Raw genomic sequence first — 19,499 nt, 5'->3', positions numbered from 1 at the left:
ATGGACTCTCCACTCTGTCCATTATACAAGTTTCTTCAAATGTATTTGTTTCTTCTGAATTAAATTTCCATAGAAAATATATACTTTATATCATATAAAGTGTGATGGTTCACTCTCTCTCTTTTTTTTTTTTTGAAGGGCTGGTGCGTTAGATTGATGAGACTGGCCAGTGGGGACTAACTAGCCTTCTGCCCACATATTGGAACAGATCTTCTGGCATCAACACTTTGAGACTGATAAATCTGACTATCACCTCTCATTTCCATCTAGATCTGACCATCCAGTCTCTCACACCAGGGGTGAGCTTCTGCTGTAGAAATACACTCACTCGCCCTGCTTTTTCAAAGGATTTCAAAGAGCGGTAAAATATATAGGCCTATACAATACTTACGGAATATAATATCTTTGTCTTGCAACCACACACTGCCATGAGAATAGTTCTTAAAGGAATAAATCACCCAAAAATTAAATTTTGCTGAAAATTTACTTAGGCCATACAACATGTAGATGAGTTTGTTTCTTCATTGGAACAGATTTGGAGCAATTTAGCATTACATCACTTGCTCACCAATGGATCCTCTGCAGTGTATGGGTGCCGTCAGAATGAATGAAAATCACAATAATCCACAAGTAATCCACAAATACGTTGGTGGATTTTGATGTGAGAGGACGGACTTTTTCGGCAGAGAAAGTGTCATATTATGGACTCCTATTTTGGCCAGAAGTGACGGTTTGAAGTTAAAACACTTTACAATTAATGGTCGTGTGGATTACTTGTGGATTTGGATCTGTTTTCAATAAAGATACAAACTCATCTACATCTTGGATGACATGAGGGTAAGTAGATTTTAATTTTTAATTTATTAATTCCTTAATAGTTCCAATAATTCCTTAATAGTTCCAAGGCGTTTTGTATTCATCAGAGCTTGCATTTCATCATAACATCTGTGGTGAGCTACTATCTTTCATTGCCTAGAGCAGTGTTTCCCAACCTTTTTTTTAGTCGCGGCACCCTTTGGAAATTTTAACAAACTTGTGGCACCCTACAAAATTTATTTTGTCACAATGCCGCGGCACCCCGGTTGGGAAACACTGGCAACAGTGTTAAAGTAGCCCAATTCCGCGGGAAAACCGCGGACTTGGCAACACTGCTTATGAACCGACCGCAATATAGCATCTACCAGTGTTGCCAGATTGGGCGGGTTCCCACTGGCCTAGAGTTTTCTGTTCTGATAAACAGTAGTGAAACTCAACAATGTCAATTTAGCACCAAAAACTACAATTTTTCCAAGCAGTTCCTAAACATTCAGGAAGGAATATAGCATTTGGTGAAAGAGAAAATAGCTTTGTGATGATAACAGCATCAAAACTTCTGAATGCTTCATTATCTTTGAGCGTAACAGCAACAGTTTATTTGTTGTGGTTATAAATGGATCTAGCAATATGCATTTCAGAAAGCATTCTTGGCTCTGACGTATTTCTCTATTCAGGGAGAAGGGGTGTAGTGCTTCTCTTTGTTTGTCTCTTTTGCACATGCAAAACAATCGTGACTCATCGTTCAGTCATATATCACAATCGTCTTATAGTCATAAAATCCCAGGTGTCCTTCTTAAAGTGTCTCCATAAAGGCATGTTGATATTGCTGTAATGCTTTTCATGCCATGAAATTTTAGGGATGAAAAGAGGCCTGAGAGTGGGTCAATTATGTTTGCCTGGCAACTCATTCATCAAAGATGTGGTGGCTATGAGCATCATCAATTCTTCCAGGAGCAACTTACAATTTAATTATTTTCATCCTTAAATAGGACTAAATTCAGAACATCTGGTTTGTATTTAATTGCCTTTCATCATCACACTTGAGATCGTCTCTCTCCTGCCAGACTCCAGTCTGGTGATAGTCACAGTCACAGTTACCAATGATTTATAATAATTAAATTCCTTAACTGAACTTGAGTAGAACAAATGTATTTATTTTCGATCTTAGATACATCTAGGGAACCATCTTTATAGGGAGGATTCAGCCAGAAAAGTTTTAATATTTTATAAAGATGAGTGGGCACTAAGAGCAATCATCCACCTTCTAAAGTCATGATGGTTAAAGTCTAATGGAACACATTAGATGTTTGATAGAATGAGCCTCAGTCCTCTGATACCTCTGCAAAAATGATCCAAGAGGTCCTAATGGATTCTCTCAGTGAAATGTAGTTGTCATGGGAACAGCTGACTCACTTCATCCTCAGCAAACTCTACAGCTAGGATTGGTTGTGTGTGTGCACTACGGGGATTTTTTGGGGTTTATGTGTGTGTCTGTGTTTTATCGTTTGTTTATTTTGTTGCCACAAAGGTGAAGAACTGATTTGTAACAATTATTTCCAAGTCCACAACAGCAGTATTCTACTGCATAGATTTCAGAATTTAATCTATAGATTACATTTAAATTGAATAGATTTGCATTTAGCGTTATGTGTGTTACCATGATGGTGTTTTGTATTTGTGTATATGATGCGGTGTACTTTCTATATATTAGTATTTACCTCAGCTTGTGAAATAGCTACTTGTGATGAACTTTGATTCATGGTGTGTCTTTCTCTTTACCACCTGTGTTTTTATGGTGGTTGTCAGTATGTTTAACCATCAAGAGTGTCATGATTTTGCTAATTCATCAGAAAAGGGCTGTTGGATTTACTGGTTTAAATTTTTTCTCTCTTTAATTACAAGTTCTAAAATGTAAACTTTATGGGTTGTTCTGTCAAGTTATTCACATTTTACTAATTTATACAATTATTCTGGCAACTAAAGCTCACAGTTTTATTCTGTAAAAACAACAGATTTTTTATTTATTTTTTACTGTGTAATGACTGTCGGTCCCGTTTATTACACAGCTTCTCAAAAAATAAATAAATATGTGCACATTATATATTGATTTTAATCTTATTTATTTTTCAGCCTGTATAGCTATTACATTAAAGCTCATTACAGTTCATTGTAATGTAAAAAAATAAAAATAAAATCTGCCTAGCAACAAGGTGAAGAAAAATATTACAGTATTATTTACAATGTTTTTTGTTTTGTTTTTTTAATTAGGTTATTATCACTACAATCACTAACTGAGTCTTAGTTGTGGACTTTGGACAGAAAAAAAACATGTATAGGGAAAAGAAGGAATTGTCTTGCACCGAAAAAATTATTTCTCGAAAGCAAAAAGATTGTTTTACAAAACTCTTTCTACTTCAAAACGATCTTTTCTACTTCAAAATGTCATGTTTAATTCAATGTTACTTGCCGTATCTCTGTAAGTTTTTGTGAAATTCAGTAAGTTAAAATTGTATCAAAGTAAATCCTACACCAATTTTTGTGTGCACATGTGTGAGGTGTCAATTAGCATATTTTAGTCTTACCTTGATCTGTTTTTGTATTCATTTGCATTTTTACCTCCTGATGCTTACAGCAATACCCATGGCTCTCCACATATGCCAAAGCCGTAATATAACTCTACTCAATCGAAGCATCAAAATGACTGAGGAGCTCTCTTACCTGCAGGGCCTCCAATCTCCTCAAGCCTGAGAGAAATAACTTGTGCTTTCTGAGAAGCTGAACACTGCACAGTGCTGGTATAGTTACCCACTGCTTCATGCTGTCCTCTCAATGGCATTTCCTTTTTTGCCACAGGAAATGCTGTCAAAAGTGGAACATCCATTAACAGCCTTTAATTCCATTCGCTTGTAATCAGTGGGCACCCTGGAGTAATAAAACTTGAGTGAAGATTCAGTGCTAAAAGGGATAATTTCACACAGACTTACTCATCTCGTTTCAAACAGTGCATTGAGGATAGCAGAGACCAGGGTACTTATTAAACCCAAAATATAGTGACAGGGGCATCATTAGCTCGGCTAGAAGTGCGTCAGTAGGAAATGCCCATGAATAACGACACATGGGGCAGACTTTTCCCCGCCAGTTTAGACAAGGAAAAAATGGCTCTCACTCAAACTCTATTAATCTTCATTTTTGTGAGTCACAGGGTACAACAATAATTTATTTCTATTGCAAAATAATAGAAAGGGACTATAATTTAGGTTTCAAAATATAGCATGTTTTAGTAATAACATGAGCAATTGCGAAAATGGATTCCATCATAAATGCATGTTGTTTACTTGTATTTAATTTACATACAGTGGGGCAAAAAAGTATTTAGTCAGCCACCAATTGTGCAAGTTCTCCCACTTAAAAAGATGAGAGAGGCCTGTAATTTTCATCATAGGTATACCTCAAGATGAAAATTACAGGCCTCTCTCATCTTTTTAAGTGGGAGAACTTGCACAATTGGTGGCTGACTAAATACTTTTTTTCCCCACTGTACGTAGGCAGTATAACTATCTACAGCATAATACAATTGGACAATTTAATCCAATAGTGACTCGCTCTGTATTTTTGAGAATTTCACAGCATGATGTGGAGCTGTTGAATCAATCAGCACTGCAGTTCTGCATCTCATTATTTGTTTATTTGTGTGCAGGTGTGTGTGTGTGTGTGTGTGTGTGTGTGTGTGTGGCGTGGGATTTTCTGCTTTCACAGGGCAGGCAGGTTGACAAGTGCAGTCACACCTGACTGAACAGAGGCCAGTGTGTGTGTGTGTGTGTGTGTGTGTGTGTGTGTGTGTGTGTGTGTGTGTGTACCGTCTACATGCGTGGGATTTTCTGCTTTCACAGGGCAGGCAGGTTGACAAGTGCAGTCACACCTGACTGAACAGAGGCCAAGCATATTTGATGAGCTTTGGACAACAATGGCTGTGCCTGAACGGTCCTACGCTTTTATACAAAAATACTACCAAAAAAATCAATATAACAATTTATTCAAAGCAATATTACATTTATTATTTGAAGTAAACCAAGTTTTTGCATTTTTTTTCTCTACAATATTTTATTTTATCATCATTATTAAAAAATAAAAATACATCCATTTAAAAGAATTATTTGTGTTGTAATATATAGCTGCTACATCTGAGATAGAGCAGGATTCTCTTCATAAATTACATGTTAAATTTTCAAATTAAAATTTCATTCTTTGTTTTTTAACATCTGATTCCAATAAGATTCTGTATAATAAACTGATTAATCAAGTAAAAAAAATAATTCTGCCATTTTAAAAACAGTATAAAAGCGTACAATTTAAACAGATTTACATTTCCTTGGTAATGAATTTTCACTTCAATTATTAATAAACAGAACACATTCTTTGCAATGCTGTGTTCCTCTGTAAAAGTTAAAGATTTAATTTACATATTATAAATTTAGGGCCATTTGCTGGTAGAATAGAACATTATATTACTTTATCTTCCAAAAAAAAAAAAAAAAGGGAGGAATCCTACATGGTCATTGTTCTTGGAGTTCTTGCTTCAGGTTAGCAGAACTAGAAAAAAAGGCACTTGTGTTACTTGCATTGTTCTACTGTACAATGCTTTGTTTATAAATACCGTACATGGCAAATACATAAGCTAAAACATAATTTTCTGACCTTCCAGCGATTACCACATTCATTGCACAACACAAAGGTGGTCATTGGTTCATCAGCACTGCGGGTTTGCACCTGTGAATGTACAAAACATTTATCGGTATATTTATTTTCACAAGAAATGAAAGAAACAATGACAGGCAAAATCAATAATGGAAGCAGGTATTCGTTCATAAGCACATTTCATGTTCCTTCAATAAGACAGAGCTCTTGTTACAAAGGAACTTTTTAATAAGAATTTTCTTTAAATGACCACAGGCTCATTTAATGGTTCAAGTGGGTTCTTTGTAAAATCTGCTCAAGAGGACTCTCAATTTCAAAGGTTCTCCAAAGGGACAACCTTAAAACCTTTTTAAAGAGTGCATTACTCAGACTATGACTAGTCATTCTACTAGGTTTTTATGCACTATACATATCTAAAGCTAATAATCCTAAAATAAGTTTCACTGATGTACCTGGTTGTAGGTGCAGTTTTTCTTCTTGCATTTGCCACACTGCAGCAGGTCAGTGGAGGTTCCTCCAGTCTTTGCCATTTGATGTTCTCGGATGGCCTCCTGGGTCAACACATTCCTCAACAGTTTCAGCTCATCACTAGCCATCTCCTACAACAGCAAGAGCATACTGATATTTATAAACAGTAGATCATGCATTGACTTCAGATATATCATCTTTCTGAATGGAAAATATCTGTTTGACAACATTTAATTTCAAAGGCTAACATTGCACTGTAAACAAATATTTATATAAAAATATCTTAAAACACTGTTTTTATTGTTTTAAGCATAAATATAATACCATTTTGGGCAAATACCTAACTTAATTTTAAGATAAAAATTTGAGGGCAGGTAAAATTAATACTTTCAAGAATCCATTAAAATCATCCAAAAAAAGTAGGGTATATTCTCTGAAAACAACTCTTACAAAATTATATTTACATTTTATATTTATTATTATATTTTACCATTTTTTAAGGAAGTCTGGATATTTTTACTGGAAAACAAAGATTTATTTAAAAAACTGCAGTATAATAATGCCTTTAAAGACAAACTTAGATTTTGAGAACAAACTAGTTTTTCAGAAATCAGGAGGAATTTTTGCTGAATAACACATTTTAACCTGTAATGCATAATTTTTTTAATTAAATTCAATTATTTAAGAGGTCCAAAACGTGCAGTTCACCTCAGCAGTCATGACGGCGATGCGACTCAACTCGATGGCTCCAGCTAAAACATTTTTACGCAGATTGGGATTTTTGGGATCTTTGAGATTACTTATGCGGCTGCGAACTCTGTTCTTGTATTTCATGTCTGTGGCTTTTATCTCCTGGTAGATATGTAACCAGAGGAAGACTGTTAAGGAGATCACCTTGCAAACATTAAACAATATTTTCAAGAGGATTGTGCACTTAATTTGACTTAGTCAACACATATGTTTACTAAGGATATGATCTTCAATTTCTGCCGCCATGCCCTCACAGTTTGCCCCATAGTCTTTGTAGTCATCTAAGAGGAAAAGCATATTGTGAGTATCATCTGCGCAATAATGGGCATCAAAACAATATATGTCAGCATGTCTGTGTGAGTGTCAAGTGTTTGTCATTATTGTTTTATGTACCATCTGTACGTAGAGCAGCGGCCACCATTTCGATGCATTTGTCCCTGATGGGATCCCCGGTTTGCAGGTGAGGAGATAAAGGATCCACACCGGAGCTCAGCGATGGGGAAAGGGGGCTTGTGGGTGTTGTGGGCGTCCTTGGGGTCTCTGGTTTACTCTTGCTGTATGTGGAATACAGGAAGGAGTCTTTAGTTCTCTAAATGTCCATGTGACAATAGGAAATGAGAATTCTATTTCATTTAAACTTGAAGCTGGATTACACTACACGACTTTTGTGCAGATTTATGCCCCGATTTACAGTCTGGAGGAGTGAACTCTAGATGCCAAAAGACTGCAGATTTGGTCAGTCGGAGTTGACAGATCACAAAAAATCACGTTATGTATGATAGAGTATGATGGAGATTTTAGTATACATATTTTTTTCATTTTTCATACACCTCCTTGCAATAAGGCACATTTTTCTGCATAAGTTTGTTGTCTTTGGAACGACTTGAAGGTCTGGTAATGTATGTGATCCTCAGTCGTTTAGTGTATGATTTCGAGTTTTTCCTCTGTAACCATTTACAAAGTCTGCAACTATATGATGCCTTATCAAATCAACTTTTTTTAAAAGTTGTGTAGTGTAATCCAGCTTTAAACCTTGTCAGTGCTGAAAATCCTTTGTTCCTGGTCAAAAATGACCAGCCTTTTAAAACTTGATTGTAAATCTTGGATCTAAACTTTGTCAACTTTTTTCTTTGGAAAAAAAAAAAAACATTATTTGGTATTAATATAGCATAATGAGAAATTTGTGTAATTTTTTGTAGGCCAGTCATTTTTGACAAGGAACACCTCAAGGTGAGGAAAAAATACCCCCAAAAAGTACAAAAATATCGGTTTTGGGGAGGAAGTTATACCCCATGTATGCAAAGTCAGTAAGGTTTAGTCCAATGCGATAACATTAACTAGCATTTTGGGGAAAAAGAAAACCCTCTCTGGGTTAAAATGACCAGTACAAAACATGAGGGTTAAATTTAATATAATTTAAAAATAACATTTAGTGTGAAAGTCATGGACTAAAACAACAGACTTAGATTGTACATCTCAACAGTATTATGTATTACTGCTGCTATCTGTATAACAACGTTATTTTTGTGATTTCTTGATTTATCACGTGAAAGTATTTTGTGGTGTATTACAACGGGGACATTGAGCTGGCAGAATTTTAAGTATATCTGAGCCCATCCAAAAGGATGAGAGTGAGAACATAATGCCACCATTGGCAGAGAACTACCTGAAGAATAATAAAGCCATATGGCATGCTGGTCACAGCTAAATGAGGCTACTGTAATTTAAATTCTTGCCTTTCACTAGATTTCTTGGCCTGAGGTGAGCTGCCAGACCTGGAGTTAGTAGAATCTCTCCTGGAGAAATAAGACATGAGAGTTTGTAGTAAACATCCTGTGGTGAACATGAATGAGATGCATTTTTGTAAAAAGAGCAGTAAGTTTAAATACTTTACTGTTGCATTACAAAACCAGCTGCATTACTATCACATGTTACCTCTCCAATTTAAGTTCACTTGATTGTCGTTTCAAAAGGTGATGGCTTGACTTGGAGTCGGTAGAGTCCTTACTGCAGTGAAAGTGTAAAACACAAATGCCTGAAAATATCATACATCTTTTCAGCATTTTTAATGATGAGTGATGCATGAGCAGACCTGTCTCTACGTCCATCCAGGCTGAGCTTTCTAGAATGGAGCTTTTTGGAATCTGTGGAGTCTTTTCTAGAAATAAAAGTAGAATTGGGAATAAAGGTGACAATTTGTATTGTTTTAATGAACACAAAGAAACCATGAGTCTTGCAAATCGCCACCATCCTCAAACTCCCAAGACAAATGAGGAATTATGCATGCACTTCTGTTGCCTTCACTCTGTTGCAAAACATTTATTTGAACCTCTCAATCTTGATCTTCATTGATGGCCTTTTGAGTGGTTTACTGTCTCTTGTGTCTTTTCTGAAAAAGAAGCATTGTCTCAATGCTATGGAATGGTGACCAATTATTATCACCACAAAGACTTCAAATTAAATTCAAATTATAGTTCTGTCATGACAACTCTCGGAGGGATTGGCATGGAAATGTACATGACAATGTTAATGTATTTGGTCTTGGCGGAATAGATCTGCTACGCTGCCGCTGCTGCAGAGCAAGTACCGAGACTTGCTACTGCCAATACATCCACAACATGCTGCTGTGAGCATGTAAGAAATATTGCTGCTGCAAATATAACATACATGAAATAACCATGTGAACCGCATGTATTAATAATATATTAAAAAAATAAAAAATAAAAGTGACGTGACGTGTGGCAAAGTATGGTGACCCATACTTGGAATTAGTGCTCTGCATTTAACCCATTCAAGTGCGACATTTAATAACATATTTTTACTCCAAACTCACTTCATAACGTCAGTCGAGTGTTTGAAATAAATCCTTCTGTGAGAGAATAAGGCACGCAACATATTTCATAGTATTCTAAGCAGTGATAAAGGCACTGCATTATAAATATACTTTATTTTAATGAAAATTATAATAATAAGAACTCAGATAAACCATATATGGTCATAACCGTATGTTTATTAGTCACGTTGAATCAATAAAAACAGTTAAATCTTCTGTTTATCCAGCTACCGCTATAGGCATTTCCTGGGTTTCTTCTGTGGCGTATTTGGAGTCTCAGTGCGAGAGCGCCCTCTGGCCTTCGGATGGAGATTTACTGCTGATCACAGAGCCGTGCTTCATTGAAAGATACGCATGACAATCGCAGCTTCTGTCTAATCGCGATTTCGATTCCATTTCGATTTATCGTGCAGCCCTAGTGGAGGGTTTCTGAAGCAAGCTGCAACTGCTACGGCAAGCACTAGTCATATATTTGAATGTTGAGCAGCGAGCTTATTGGCTACCGATACAGGAGAACCAATCAGCTGTGCCATGTGATGATGTCATCAGGTCAGATTGAGTTAGACCTATCGGACTGCGCCATCTAGGAGTTTCATGCCAGAACTCTGTATTTCACTCAACAATGGCCTTATCCAAGGGTTAGTATTCATCATGCTTCTGACCTATCTTTCTCATTGTGTTCAGAGGTCTGTCGCTTTGGGTCTGATGTGTCTTTCCTAAAGTGAAACAGCTTTAGTTATTTTTCAGATGATGAAGAAATTAAGTAAAAACACAGATGCACAGCTTTTAATATCAACATGCTTTTGTTTGCCTGACCCTAACCTTTCTTTCTCTTTGTCTTTCTTTGTGTCTAATGAGGGACGTTTTGTAGGTGTAGGAGGCTGAAGATGAAGAGGAGCACAGGGTTCAGCTGTTTCTTTTCTAAGCAAAGAAAGTCACTGATTATTTATGTGACAAGGAACATTGTGCATGGTTAGAACACAGAGTCACGCTAAAATGATGCTGCAGGGACTGAAAGATTGGCAGTACTTTGTTTACTCAAAAAGACAACACACCAAGCCCTGACCTCTCTTTCTTCATCTCGCGTTTCTGAGGAGGATGTAGATGAAAAGGTAAAGGAGGAAGAGGGGCATTCGGATCAGGTGCTTTTTTTGCCCTAGGCAACAAATATACAATTTAAATGTGGCATTACAAAGAGAAACTTGAAGCACATGTTGTAATACTAGGTCATCTAGTGAACTAAAAATGATCATTTATAATTTTCTATCAATTGAATGCTGAATAATTTAGAGCAATAACTGCTATTTTGCCAAACAAAACAAAACTACAGCAATAATAAGTTATTATACTGCACTTTTCTATTCACTGACAAACCCTCTTAATCACAAAAGAGGACAATGATCTTGAACTCAAAGGTGCTCAGACCTTTCTTTGGGCTCTTCTATTGATAGTCGTTTGGGAGGAGGAGGAGAAGAAAGAATAGGAGGAGGAGGTGGTAAAGTTTCAGGAGGATCTTTCCTGTGAAGATAGATATTTGGTGGTGACTCCCTATGTTAGCTAATGACTTCAGTTATTATAAATAATACAGATTCTTAACACATTCTTCAGTGCAATCCCTGACCTTTCTTTATTCATGTCTGATGAACGCTTAGGGATAGGAATAGGAGGAGGAGGAAGTGGAGGAGGAGGGTGATGATGAAGAGGAAAAAGAGGATAAGGTGCATCTCTCCTGCATGAAAATAAGCAAGTCTCATTGAAATGTTGATTCAACATGAAGAAGATTGCAATATAAAAGCAGATGTTTTCACGTCACACAATGCATGCACTTCTAGCACAATGTCCAACCTTTCTTTCTTTCCATCTATGAAGGGACGTTTATGAGGATGAGACTGAAGAGGAGGAGACTGTAAAGAACCCTGAGTGTCTTTTCTGTACAAGAGATACAAACATCCAAATTCAGCATTAAAACTTGATATACACTACTGTTAACAGTTTGTTGTTGGAAAGATTTTTTAAATGTTTATTAAAGCAGTCTGTTATGCTCATCAAGGCTGCACTTATTTGATCATTTTAATATAATTTTAAAATATAATTTATTCCTGTGATGACAAAACTGAATTTTCAGCATCATTACTCCAGTCTTCAGTGTCACATGATCATTCAGAAATCATTCTAATATGCTGATTTGGTGCTTAAGAGATATTTTTCATTACTATAAATATTGAAAACAGTTTTGCTGCTTAATATGTTTGTGAAAACTGTGATACTTTTTATTCAGGGTTATAAAATATAATAATTGTATGTCTTTACTGTCATTTTTGATCAATTTAATGTGTCCTTACTGAATAAAAGCATTAATTTACTGACCCAAACTTTTGAACTGTTGGTAATATACTACATCAGAAAACAAAACTATTTGCACTTCAATTACATGTTTTTAACTGACACATGTATATGTATGCAAAACGCTCTGACCTCTCTTTCTTTGCATCTATTGATGAGCGTCTTGAAGGAGGGTGGGAATTGATTGAAGCAGGAGGGAAAAAATCAACAGGAGTATCTTTCCTAAACAAAAATAAAAATTTATCTTACATTACTGTTTCCACTTGTACGCTGGACAACCAGAGAAATCATGGCACCAGAGTCATGCACCATTCAGAACTGAGAACAACTTTTTGAGTTAATTCCTGAATTTGAATTGATGTAGCAAACATGATGCAGAACTGCAGTTCAAATTGAATCTAAGGAAGATAGAAATTCATGTGTAGTGTAATGTTTCAAGTATTTAGCTATAGGTTTGGAGAAATACACTACCTTTCAAACTTTGGGGTCAGTAAGAATTTTTTTTTTTTTGAAAAAAATTAATTAGTTTTAATCAGAAAGGATGCATTAAATTAATCAGGTGACAGTAAAGACATTTATAATGTTACAAAAAATATATATTTAAAAATAAACACTGTTCTTTTGAACATTTTATTAATCAAATCCTAAGCATAAGAGACTTTCTTCAAAAACTTTTAAAAAATCTTACTCAGCCCAAACTTCTTAACTATAGTGAATGTCTAATCAGTTAACGTAAACATGTATTAGTCGAAAATTTATGTTGCAATTATTTTTGTTTTGTTGCGTAACCAATGAAATTCCTCTGTTGTGTGACTATGTTGATTGTTTTTTAATTTAGTAAATTCCACTTCCTGTCTAATTTAAATTTAATTCAACATCCTGTTGGACATGAATTGAAAAGCCAATTCTTAAATTCCACCTACAGAAGAACCACACAGTTGCAGAAAAAGTGCATAATCAGAAATGGCTGCACGTTTTGTTATGTGGTATAAGTGCTTCCTCCTAACCAGTCACATGCTTCAACCGCATGCACAAGCCCTAACCTCTCCCTCTTCACTTCCCCAGCAGGAGAACACTTGGGGGGTGGAGATGAATGCGTCATTGGGGAAAGAAGATGATCACTGTTCAATGCATCTTTCCTAAACAGAATGCACATAAAACTCCTCAATCTAATGGCACAGTTCTGCAGGGACAGAGGGGCTTTATACAGCACTGGGCTTCTCACCTCTCTCGCTCCTTTTTATTGTTAATAGATTGTTTCCCTTTTTTCTGCTCACTTTCTCGTTTTTCATTCCTGAGCTCTGCTTCGGGTTTCTGTCTTCTGTGTTTTTCATCGAGTTTCTTGTTAGAGTTTATGTCTGGTTTAATTTCCATTGTCGACATTCGTGGACTGACAAGATAAACAGGTTATACTTCATTACGCAAACAACAAGTCTTTACTCACTTCCTCTTTTGCAAAATCAATGTTAGTATAAAAAAAAAATAGGCCACCCTCTGGTATGTTTAAAGGAAGAGATTCCCAAAGCATTCAATTACACTGTACATAAGCTGTGTCTGGAATACTTCCATGTTTTACCCTGTTATCAGCAAACATACCTGGACTCTCTCTCAGGCAAGGTCCTGTGGGGTGACCCTGATGGCTTGCTTGGATGTTTGCCATTCTTCACCTCATTCGACCTCTCAGACTTTTGGTTTTGGGCTGATTCTGACAAAAAGCCATAAATGCATAAAAACATTAAATTTTAAGCCAGACCATATTATACTACATATGTGAATGACATGATAAAAATGACGCATTACTAATTTATTGAGATGCACCTGTATATATATATATATATATGCACACACAGTCGACCCAAAATTTATTCAGACACCTTTTAACATTTCACATATTATCACAGTTTATTCACTAGTTTAGAAAATGCTAATAAAATATGACAAGAACTACACTGTGTCTGAACAAATTCATCTTGATAATGTCAGATAACACTTAAGCAAAACATGGTCAGGTCAAAGTGTATGAATTTTAAAAATAAAATTTTTGGTCCCAAATTTTTATCAATTTTACTGGTAGTCCACTGTATGAAGAATTTTTGAGTATAATATGTCACAGTTTAATTTATTTTGCTATCCTCACTTACTTAAATGAACTATAGTGTCCTGCACCCACTAGCAAAAAAATAAAAAAATTATACCTGGTGTGTGAATAATTTTTGGTTTGACTATATATATATATATATATATATTTCTTTACAACATTACCCCTACCCAAAAGCTTCTTCCAGTTTTTGATAAGGATCTTTGCCAAGTTGACAACATCCTCGTCTGTGCAATGTTTTCTTATTCCGTTGACAGACATGCCAATTCTTGTATCCTGGAACAAAGTAAATCTTGAACGTTAGACAAACAAAAGCATGAGGTATCAGACAACCACCTACTGTGATGTTAACAAGAGCAGCTGCTTTTATGTAAAAAAAAAAAAATTTACTAATCTATATGATGTACCATACCTTTTAAATTATTTGCAAGTCTTTCTTACATCATCATTTTAAAACTCTCTATTACATTTCAAATTTAACTTTAATTATAATTCTCTCCATATTATTCTGACATGTTTTTTTTTGTTTTGCACAGTCCATACTGATTGTGTTGTGTGTGTATAATTCCCTAAAGGAATCAATAAAGTATGTCAATACAACTGATCCAGCAGACATACCTGAAGCAGCTTCAGTGTCATGTTGAAATCTTTCAATTCTCTCAGAAGATCTAAAGCTCCGTCCTGCACGGACAGGGGGATAGATGATTATTTTAGGGTTTTTTTTCAATTATTTAATTGCATAATAATTGTATTAATTTTGTTCTTAATATTTTTAATGTTTTTTATTTATTTACATTATAATAAATAACTCATTGTCACTGCTGCAAACTCTCAGGCATTTTTGCATTTATGTTCCAAAAATGCAAGTACTAAGTCATACTGGAACAACATCAAGGGGAGTAAATTATTGCATAAGTTTCATTTTCGTGTGAACTGTCCCTTTAAATTCTGTGCCCGTGCGCGTGAAAGTATTTGTGTCGGCCAAGAACACACACCGTCTTCACGACCTTGTGCCATTTACTACAATACATACATGCTGTTAAGAATTAACAAAAAGGTTTCAACAAAACTGTCTATACTGATCACACTTTCGTCCTCGATCTTGTCGCTGCCCTGAATAAATCTAAAGTAAATCTGCGCAATCCTCAGCCAACACCTGTTGCCACAAATGCGTCTCTGTAGTCCTATTACACACACATTATGGTCTCTCACACTTGAAACACAATTAAACAACGCTTGTGCACGCCTGTATCTGAATTAAATATTATTAAAACAGCATAAATACACATGCAAGAAAGGTTAAAGGAGTTACTCATTAGCAGCATGCACTGAGATCGCACAAACAAACAGCGTGAAGCGTTGAGTCAAAATTGGGATCTCACCATGTTATTTCTAGACACCATCTTGTCTAGTTTTTTAGCAATCCGCAACAGGTCCTCCTCTCGCGTCATTATGTGCGCATTAATGTGCTTTAAGTGAAAACGTGATGTGTTTATAATACGTTATGTCACAGAAATCTTAATTCAGCTAAATGTACTAAGTTTTGTTCCCACGCATAAGTTTCTCCTGCAAGTTCAGTTGAGCTGAGGGGGCGGGGCCTTCGGGACAGTCGGAGTTGTCAATCAATCCATCTGGATTTACGACATCTCCTAAATATAGACGTTACCAGGGGGTGATAAAAGTTGTGTTTTTTAAGAACGACATTTGCAGCAGACATGCTATGAACTTTGTAACTTGGGTCTGTTGTATTTTGTGTCTGTTTTTTTAATCGCTTATACACGTTTATAAGCATCATTTTCCAATGGGGACACCTTGTGGTAACGCTTTATGAAAAAAGCCTTGTTGCTAATTTAGCATTCTTGTAGTCTGTTATTTGTATGTTTACTGAATGTTATTTAAATGTTTATTGAGTAGTTCGATCTTACACGACTCTAATTTGTCTGTACATTTGCAAGCATATCACTTGCCCCGTTATTAAGTCAAAGCATCAGACAGCGTGTGAAAAATAAAGATAGTTTTGGGGCATTTGGTTTACTACACACGCACACACACACACATGTCTGGTCAGCTATCCTTGTGGGGACTCTCCATAGGCGTAATGGTTTTTCTACTGTACAGACCGTATATTCTATTGCCCTACACCAACCCTACCCCTAAACCTACCCCTCACAGGAAACTTTCTGCATTTTTAGATTTTCAAAAAACTTTATTCTGTATGATTTATAAGCTTTTGTACCCGTGGGGACCACAATTTAGGTCCCCACCGTGACACGAGTCCCCATGAGTCTGTGTGTAGTCAGGTTTAAGACCCCACCAGGATATATAAACCAGTACACACATACACACACACACACACACACACACACACACACAACTCAACAGGTGTTACATGAGTTGAGCAGCAGATGGCAGCACTGTGTCATATAATATCAATATCGTGCTGTGGGAAAGCGCTGCAGTGGACTCAAAATACATAAAAATTATTATTATTATTATTATTTCTTAAAAAAAAGTTCACCCAGAAATTAATATATAATTTACTCACCCTCACTGAACACAAAACGAAATGCTTGGCCAAATGCTGGGGACTGACAGTCTTGGTACCCATTCACTTTCACTGCATCTTTTTTCTATACAGTTAAAGAGGCTGTCAACATCCCCTTTTGACGAAATTACATTTTATATTTCCTGTGGTAATATAGAGAATGTTCATAGACATTAACCCAGAATATTAGTTTAAAATGCACAATTTGGCTTTATTTTGCAGTTTGTGGGAGGGTGATATTGGATTTTTATGAACCCTCCTACACTTTTCATCACACTCTTTCTGTAGGAACATTGTGACGTGGGGCCTGGAGGTTTTATTGTTATTCACTCAAATGTGCAAAGCATGTTTGAGCAGCTAAACCAGCGGTGGCGAACTCCGGTCCTGGAGAGCCGCAGCCCTGCAGAGTTCAGCTCCAACCCTAATTAAAACTCACCTGCCTGTAGCTTCCTAGTAACTGTTCAGACCTTGATTAGCTTGTTCAGGTGTGTTTGATTAGGGTTTAAGCAAAACTCTGCAGGGCTGCGGCTCTCCAGGACCGACGTTCGCCACCCCTGAGCTAAACTAAAGCTCATTCCATATGGGGTGACCTCAGATTACATCTGTCTAAAATAAGGCAGCAAATATATTGTGGCATTTTTTCCCACCAAAATGCACCCTCACCATCACACCAGCAACATTTCATGGACCTGTATATACACAAATATTCACCACTTCCTCTTAACTTACCTTTATAAGTGTACTCTTCCTGTCATCCACCAATGCCTTCACCCTAAATAACCTCTATGGCTTCTATGGCTGCATAAATTATATAAAATTATCAACATACATTTAAAATGTGCTGAATTACAGCAGGTTTCTGGGAAACAGATCTATCATTACCCTCTGCAAGCACCCCACATCAGTCGGCAACTGCAACTGGTTCTCAACAGCAACAGACAGACAACAAGAAGAACTTGCCTGGAAGGCTTGGTTTTCAAGCCACAAAGGAAAAAAGGAGGAGAAAAAAAAGAAAAGACTTGAAAAATGGTTTTCCCTTTGATGATCTCCCGCTTCAATTTTATGACAAAATAATGAATCCACCAGTACCCACCTACAGTGTCTTCTCAGAGAGTTTGCGGTGCCTCTACCAATTATAGACACAAAACGCCGGACTCCGGCAATTATGGAGAGTCTGAGATGACATCAGACCAGAAAATGAATGATTTCACCGTGCTTCAGTTTTTTTAGGCACAGAGAGCCCCTGTAATAAAATGCAAAGATGCTAGGCTGGATTGCCACGGCATGCACACCAGCCTCTGGTTAAGGGTGTATTTATAAAATCTCAGCAAAAGAACGTTTTCTTTTTTTTGGTTACGTTGGATAGTTCTGAGCATGTTTGTGTGGCAACATTTTTAAAGGAAGTGATATTTTCTGAGGATTCGAGGCACTCGCACGCCAGGGACAGAACTAGTGCACACTATGCCTGGTTGAAACAAAGGTGTGATTGTCATTACAACTGAGAACAGATGTATATTAAAGGAATAGTTTTACCCAAACATAAAAATTTGCTGAAAATGTACTCACCCTCAAGCCATTTGCTGACCAATGGATGGGTGTCGTCAGAATGAGAGTTCAATCAGCTGATTAAAAACATAAAAATAATAATGTTTAAAGTAAAATAAAGTAATCCAAATGTCTTCAGTCCATCACTTAACATCTTGTGACGTGAAAAGCTGCATGTTTGAAACAAATCCAGTATTAAGGCATTTTAAATATAAACCATTGCTTCTGACCGAAATATGAGTTCATAATTCATAATAATGCTTCCTCCAGTGAAAAAGTCCATCCCTGGGGTCCTGTCACATAAAAAAAATAATTGTTTAGAACTGTTTTAGACTATTTTTACTTATAAATGGTGCTTGATCTGCATATTTCTCTGCTGAATTCAGACGAGAACAATTTTTCACTGGAGAAATCAATATTAGGGATAGAGGACTCTCATTTGAGCCTGAAGCAAGGGTTTGTTAAAGATGGATTTGTTTATTATAAACACAGCTTTTTACTTCACAAGATGTTAACTGATGGACTGGAGTTGTGTGGATTACTTGTGGATTATTGTTTATCATTGTATTATTTTTATCAGCTATTTGAACTCTTATTCTGACGTGAAGTGATGAAATGCTAAATTTCACCAAATCTGTTCGGATGAAGAAACAAACTCATCGACATCTTGATTGGCCTGAGGGTGAGTACATTTTCATTTTTGGGTGAACTATTCCTTTAACAATGTTTCATTCAGCATAACTAGATGTAGCTCACATGCTGCAAACCATTTTGAACAACAACCCACAAGTCCAGACACTGCAATTCATTAACAGCAATGTGTGTCCATGCAATTACAGCCTTTTAACTAAACGTCACCCGCTCATGATTCCAGCATGCTGTCATGCTAAGCTGTCATAGACATCAGTTGCTTCAAAAAGGGAACATGCAATTGACAAGACATGCCTTTGTGACTCCACAGACAAACTCTATAACTAGACAGATTAACCGCTAGAGCGCCAAAAGTTACATAGTGCTGCTTTAACTAGTGTTCAAAAGTTTGGGGTCAATATAAAGGGAACATGCAATTGACAAGACATGCCTTTGTGACTCCACAGACAAACTCTATAACTAGACAGTTAAAGGCAGAAGTGTGTTAGTGTGTAAATCCCCTCTTACTCTCATTTCCCTACCTATCTGCCATTAATCCTTTAGTGAGAACATCCACATCCCCTTACATGGCCTACGCTTTTCCTGTTGCCAAATTCAAAGCATTTTTCCCACCTACAAACCCAGTTTCACTTATTTCTTAATCAGCTTAAAAGGCATTAATCAGCTTGAGAGTTGCACTGAGGTGAAATCTTTTAAACTGGCATTGAAAACAACTTGTAGTCTCACACACACACACACACACATATATATATATA

The 19,499-nt window shown here is 36.4% G+C and overlaps 1 protein-coding gene across 15 annotated transcripts; it reads right to left on the bottom strand.

The window, feature by feature from the left end:
- Positions 1-5,329: 5,329 nt before the first annotated feature.
- On the bottom strand, positions 5,330-15,611 carry LOC107755299 (transcription elongation factor A protein 3-like). Of its 15 annotated transcripts, none has more exons than XM_016572053.1 (23): positions 15,386-15,611; positions 14,622-14,684; positions 14,174-14,279; positions 13,502-13,610; positions 13,131-13,295; positions 12,949-13,044; positions 12,038-12,127; positions 11,408-11,491; positions 11,184-11,291; positions 10,988-11,080; positions 10,629-10,718; positions 10,385-10,483; positions 10,225-10,278; positions 9,059-9,118; positions 8,822-8,887; positions 8,665-8,736; positions 8,466-8,525; positions 7,123-7,283; positions 6,954-7,010; positions 6,688-6,842; positions 5,964-6,110; positions 5,512-5,583; positions 5,330-5,406 (listed from the first exon to the last, which is right to left on the bottom strand). In XM_016572053.1, the coding sequence occupies exons 1-23, from the start codon at positions 15,452-15,454 to the stop codon at positions 5,398-5,400; spliced, it is 2,085 nt and encodes a 694-aa protein (XP_016427539.1). In that variant the 5' UTR covers positions 15,455-15,611; the 3' UTR covers positions 5,330-5,397. The 15 variants fall into 15 exon arrangements, with proteins under 15 accessions (XP_016427539.1, XP_016427571.1, XP_016427548.1 ...); XM_016572085.1 differs by lacking the exon at positions 15,386-15,611 and adding an exon at positions 15,316-15,337; XM_016572062.1 differs by lacking the exon at positions 9,059-9,118.
- Between the last annotated feature and the right edge of the window lie 3,888 nt (positions 15,612-19,499).

This window comes from Sinocyclocheilus rhinocerous, unplaced genomic scaffold (assembly GCF_001515625.1).
Source record: "Sinocyclocheilus rhinocerous isolate Xijiao unplaced genomic scaffold, SAMN03320098_v1.1 scaffold11, whole genome shotgun sequence".
Taxonomy (NCBI): domain Eukaryota; kingdom Metazoa; phylum Chordata; class Actinopteri; order Cypriniformes; family Cyprinidae; genus Sinocyclocheilus; species Sinocyclocheilus rhinocerous.
The sequence above is the reverse complement of the archived record's forward strand: the minus strand, read 5'-3'. Positions and strand labels throughout refer to the sequence as shown.

Bases quoted from the DNA above. Each gene is read 5' to 3' on its own strand.
- LOC107755299 (XM_016572053.1), bottom strand. From the start codon at position 15,454: ATGACGCGAGAGGAGGACCTGTTGCGGATTGCTAAAAAACTAGACAAG. The intron at 10,484-10,628 runs GTCAGGGCTTGG...TTCTTTGCTTAG, and splicing joins CGCGAGATGAAGAAAGAGAG to AAAAGAAACAGCTGAACCCT. The intron at 7,011-7,122 runs GTACATAAAACA...TTTTCCTCTTAG, and splicing joins CGCTGCTCTACGTACAGATG to ATGACTACAAAGACTATGGG.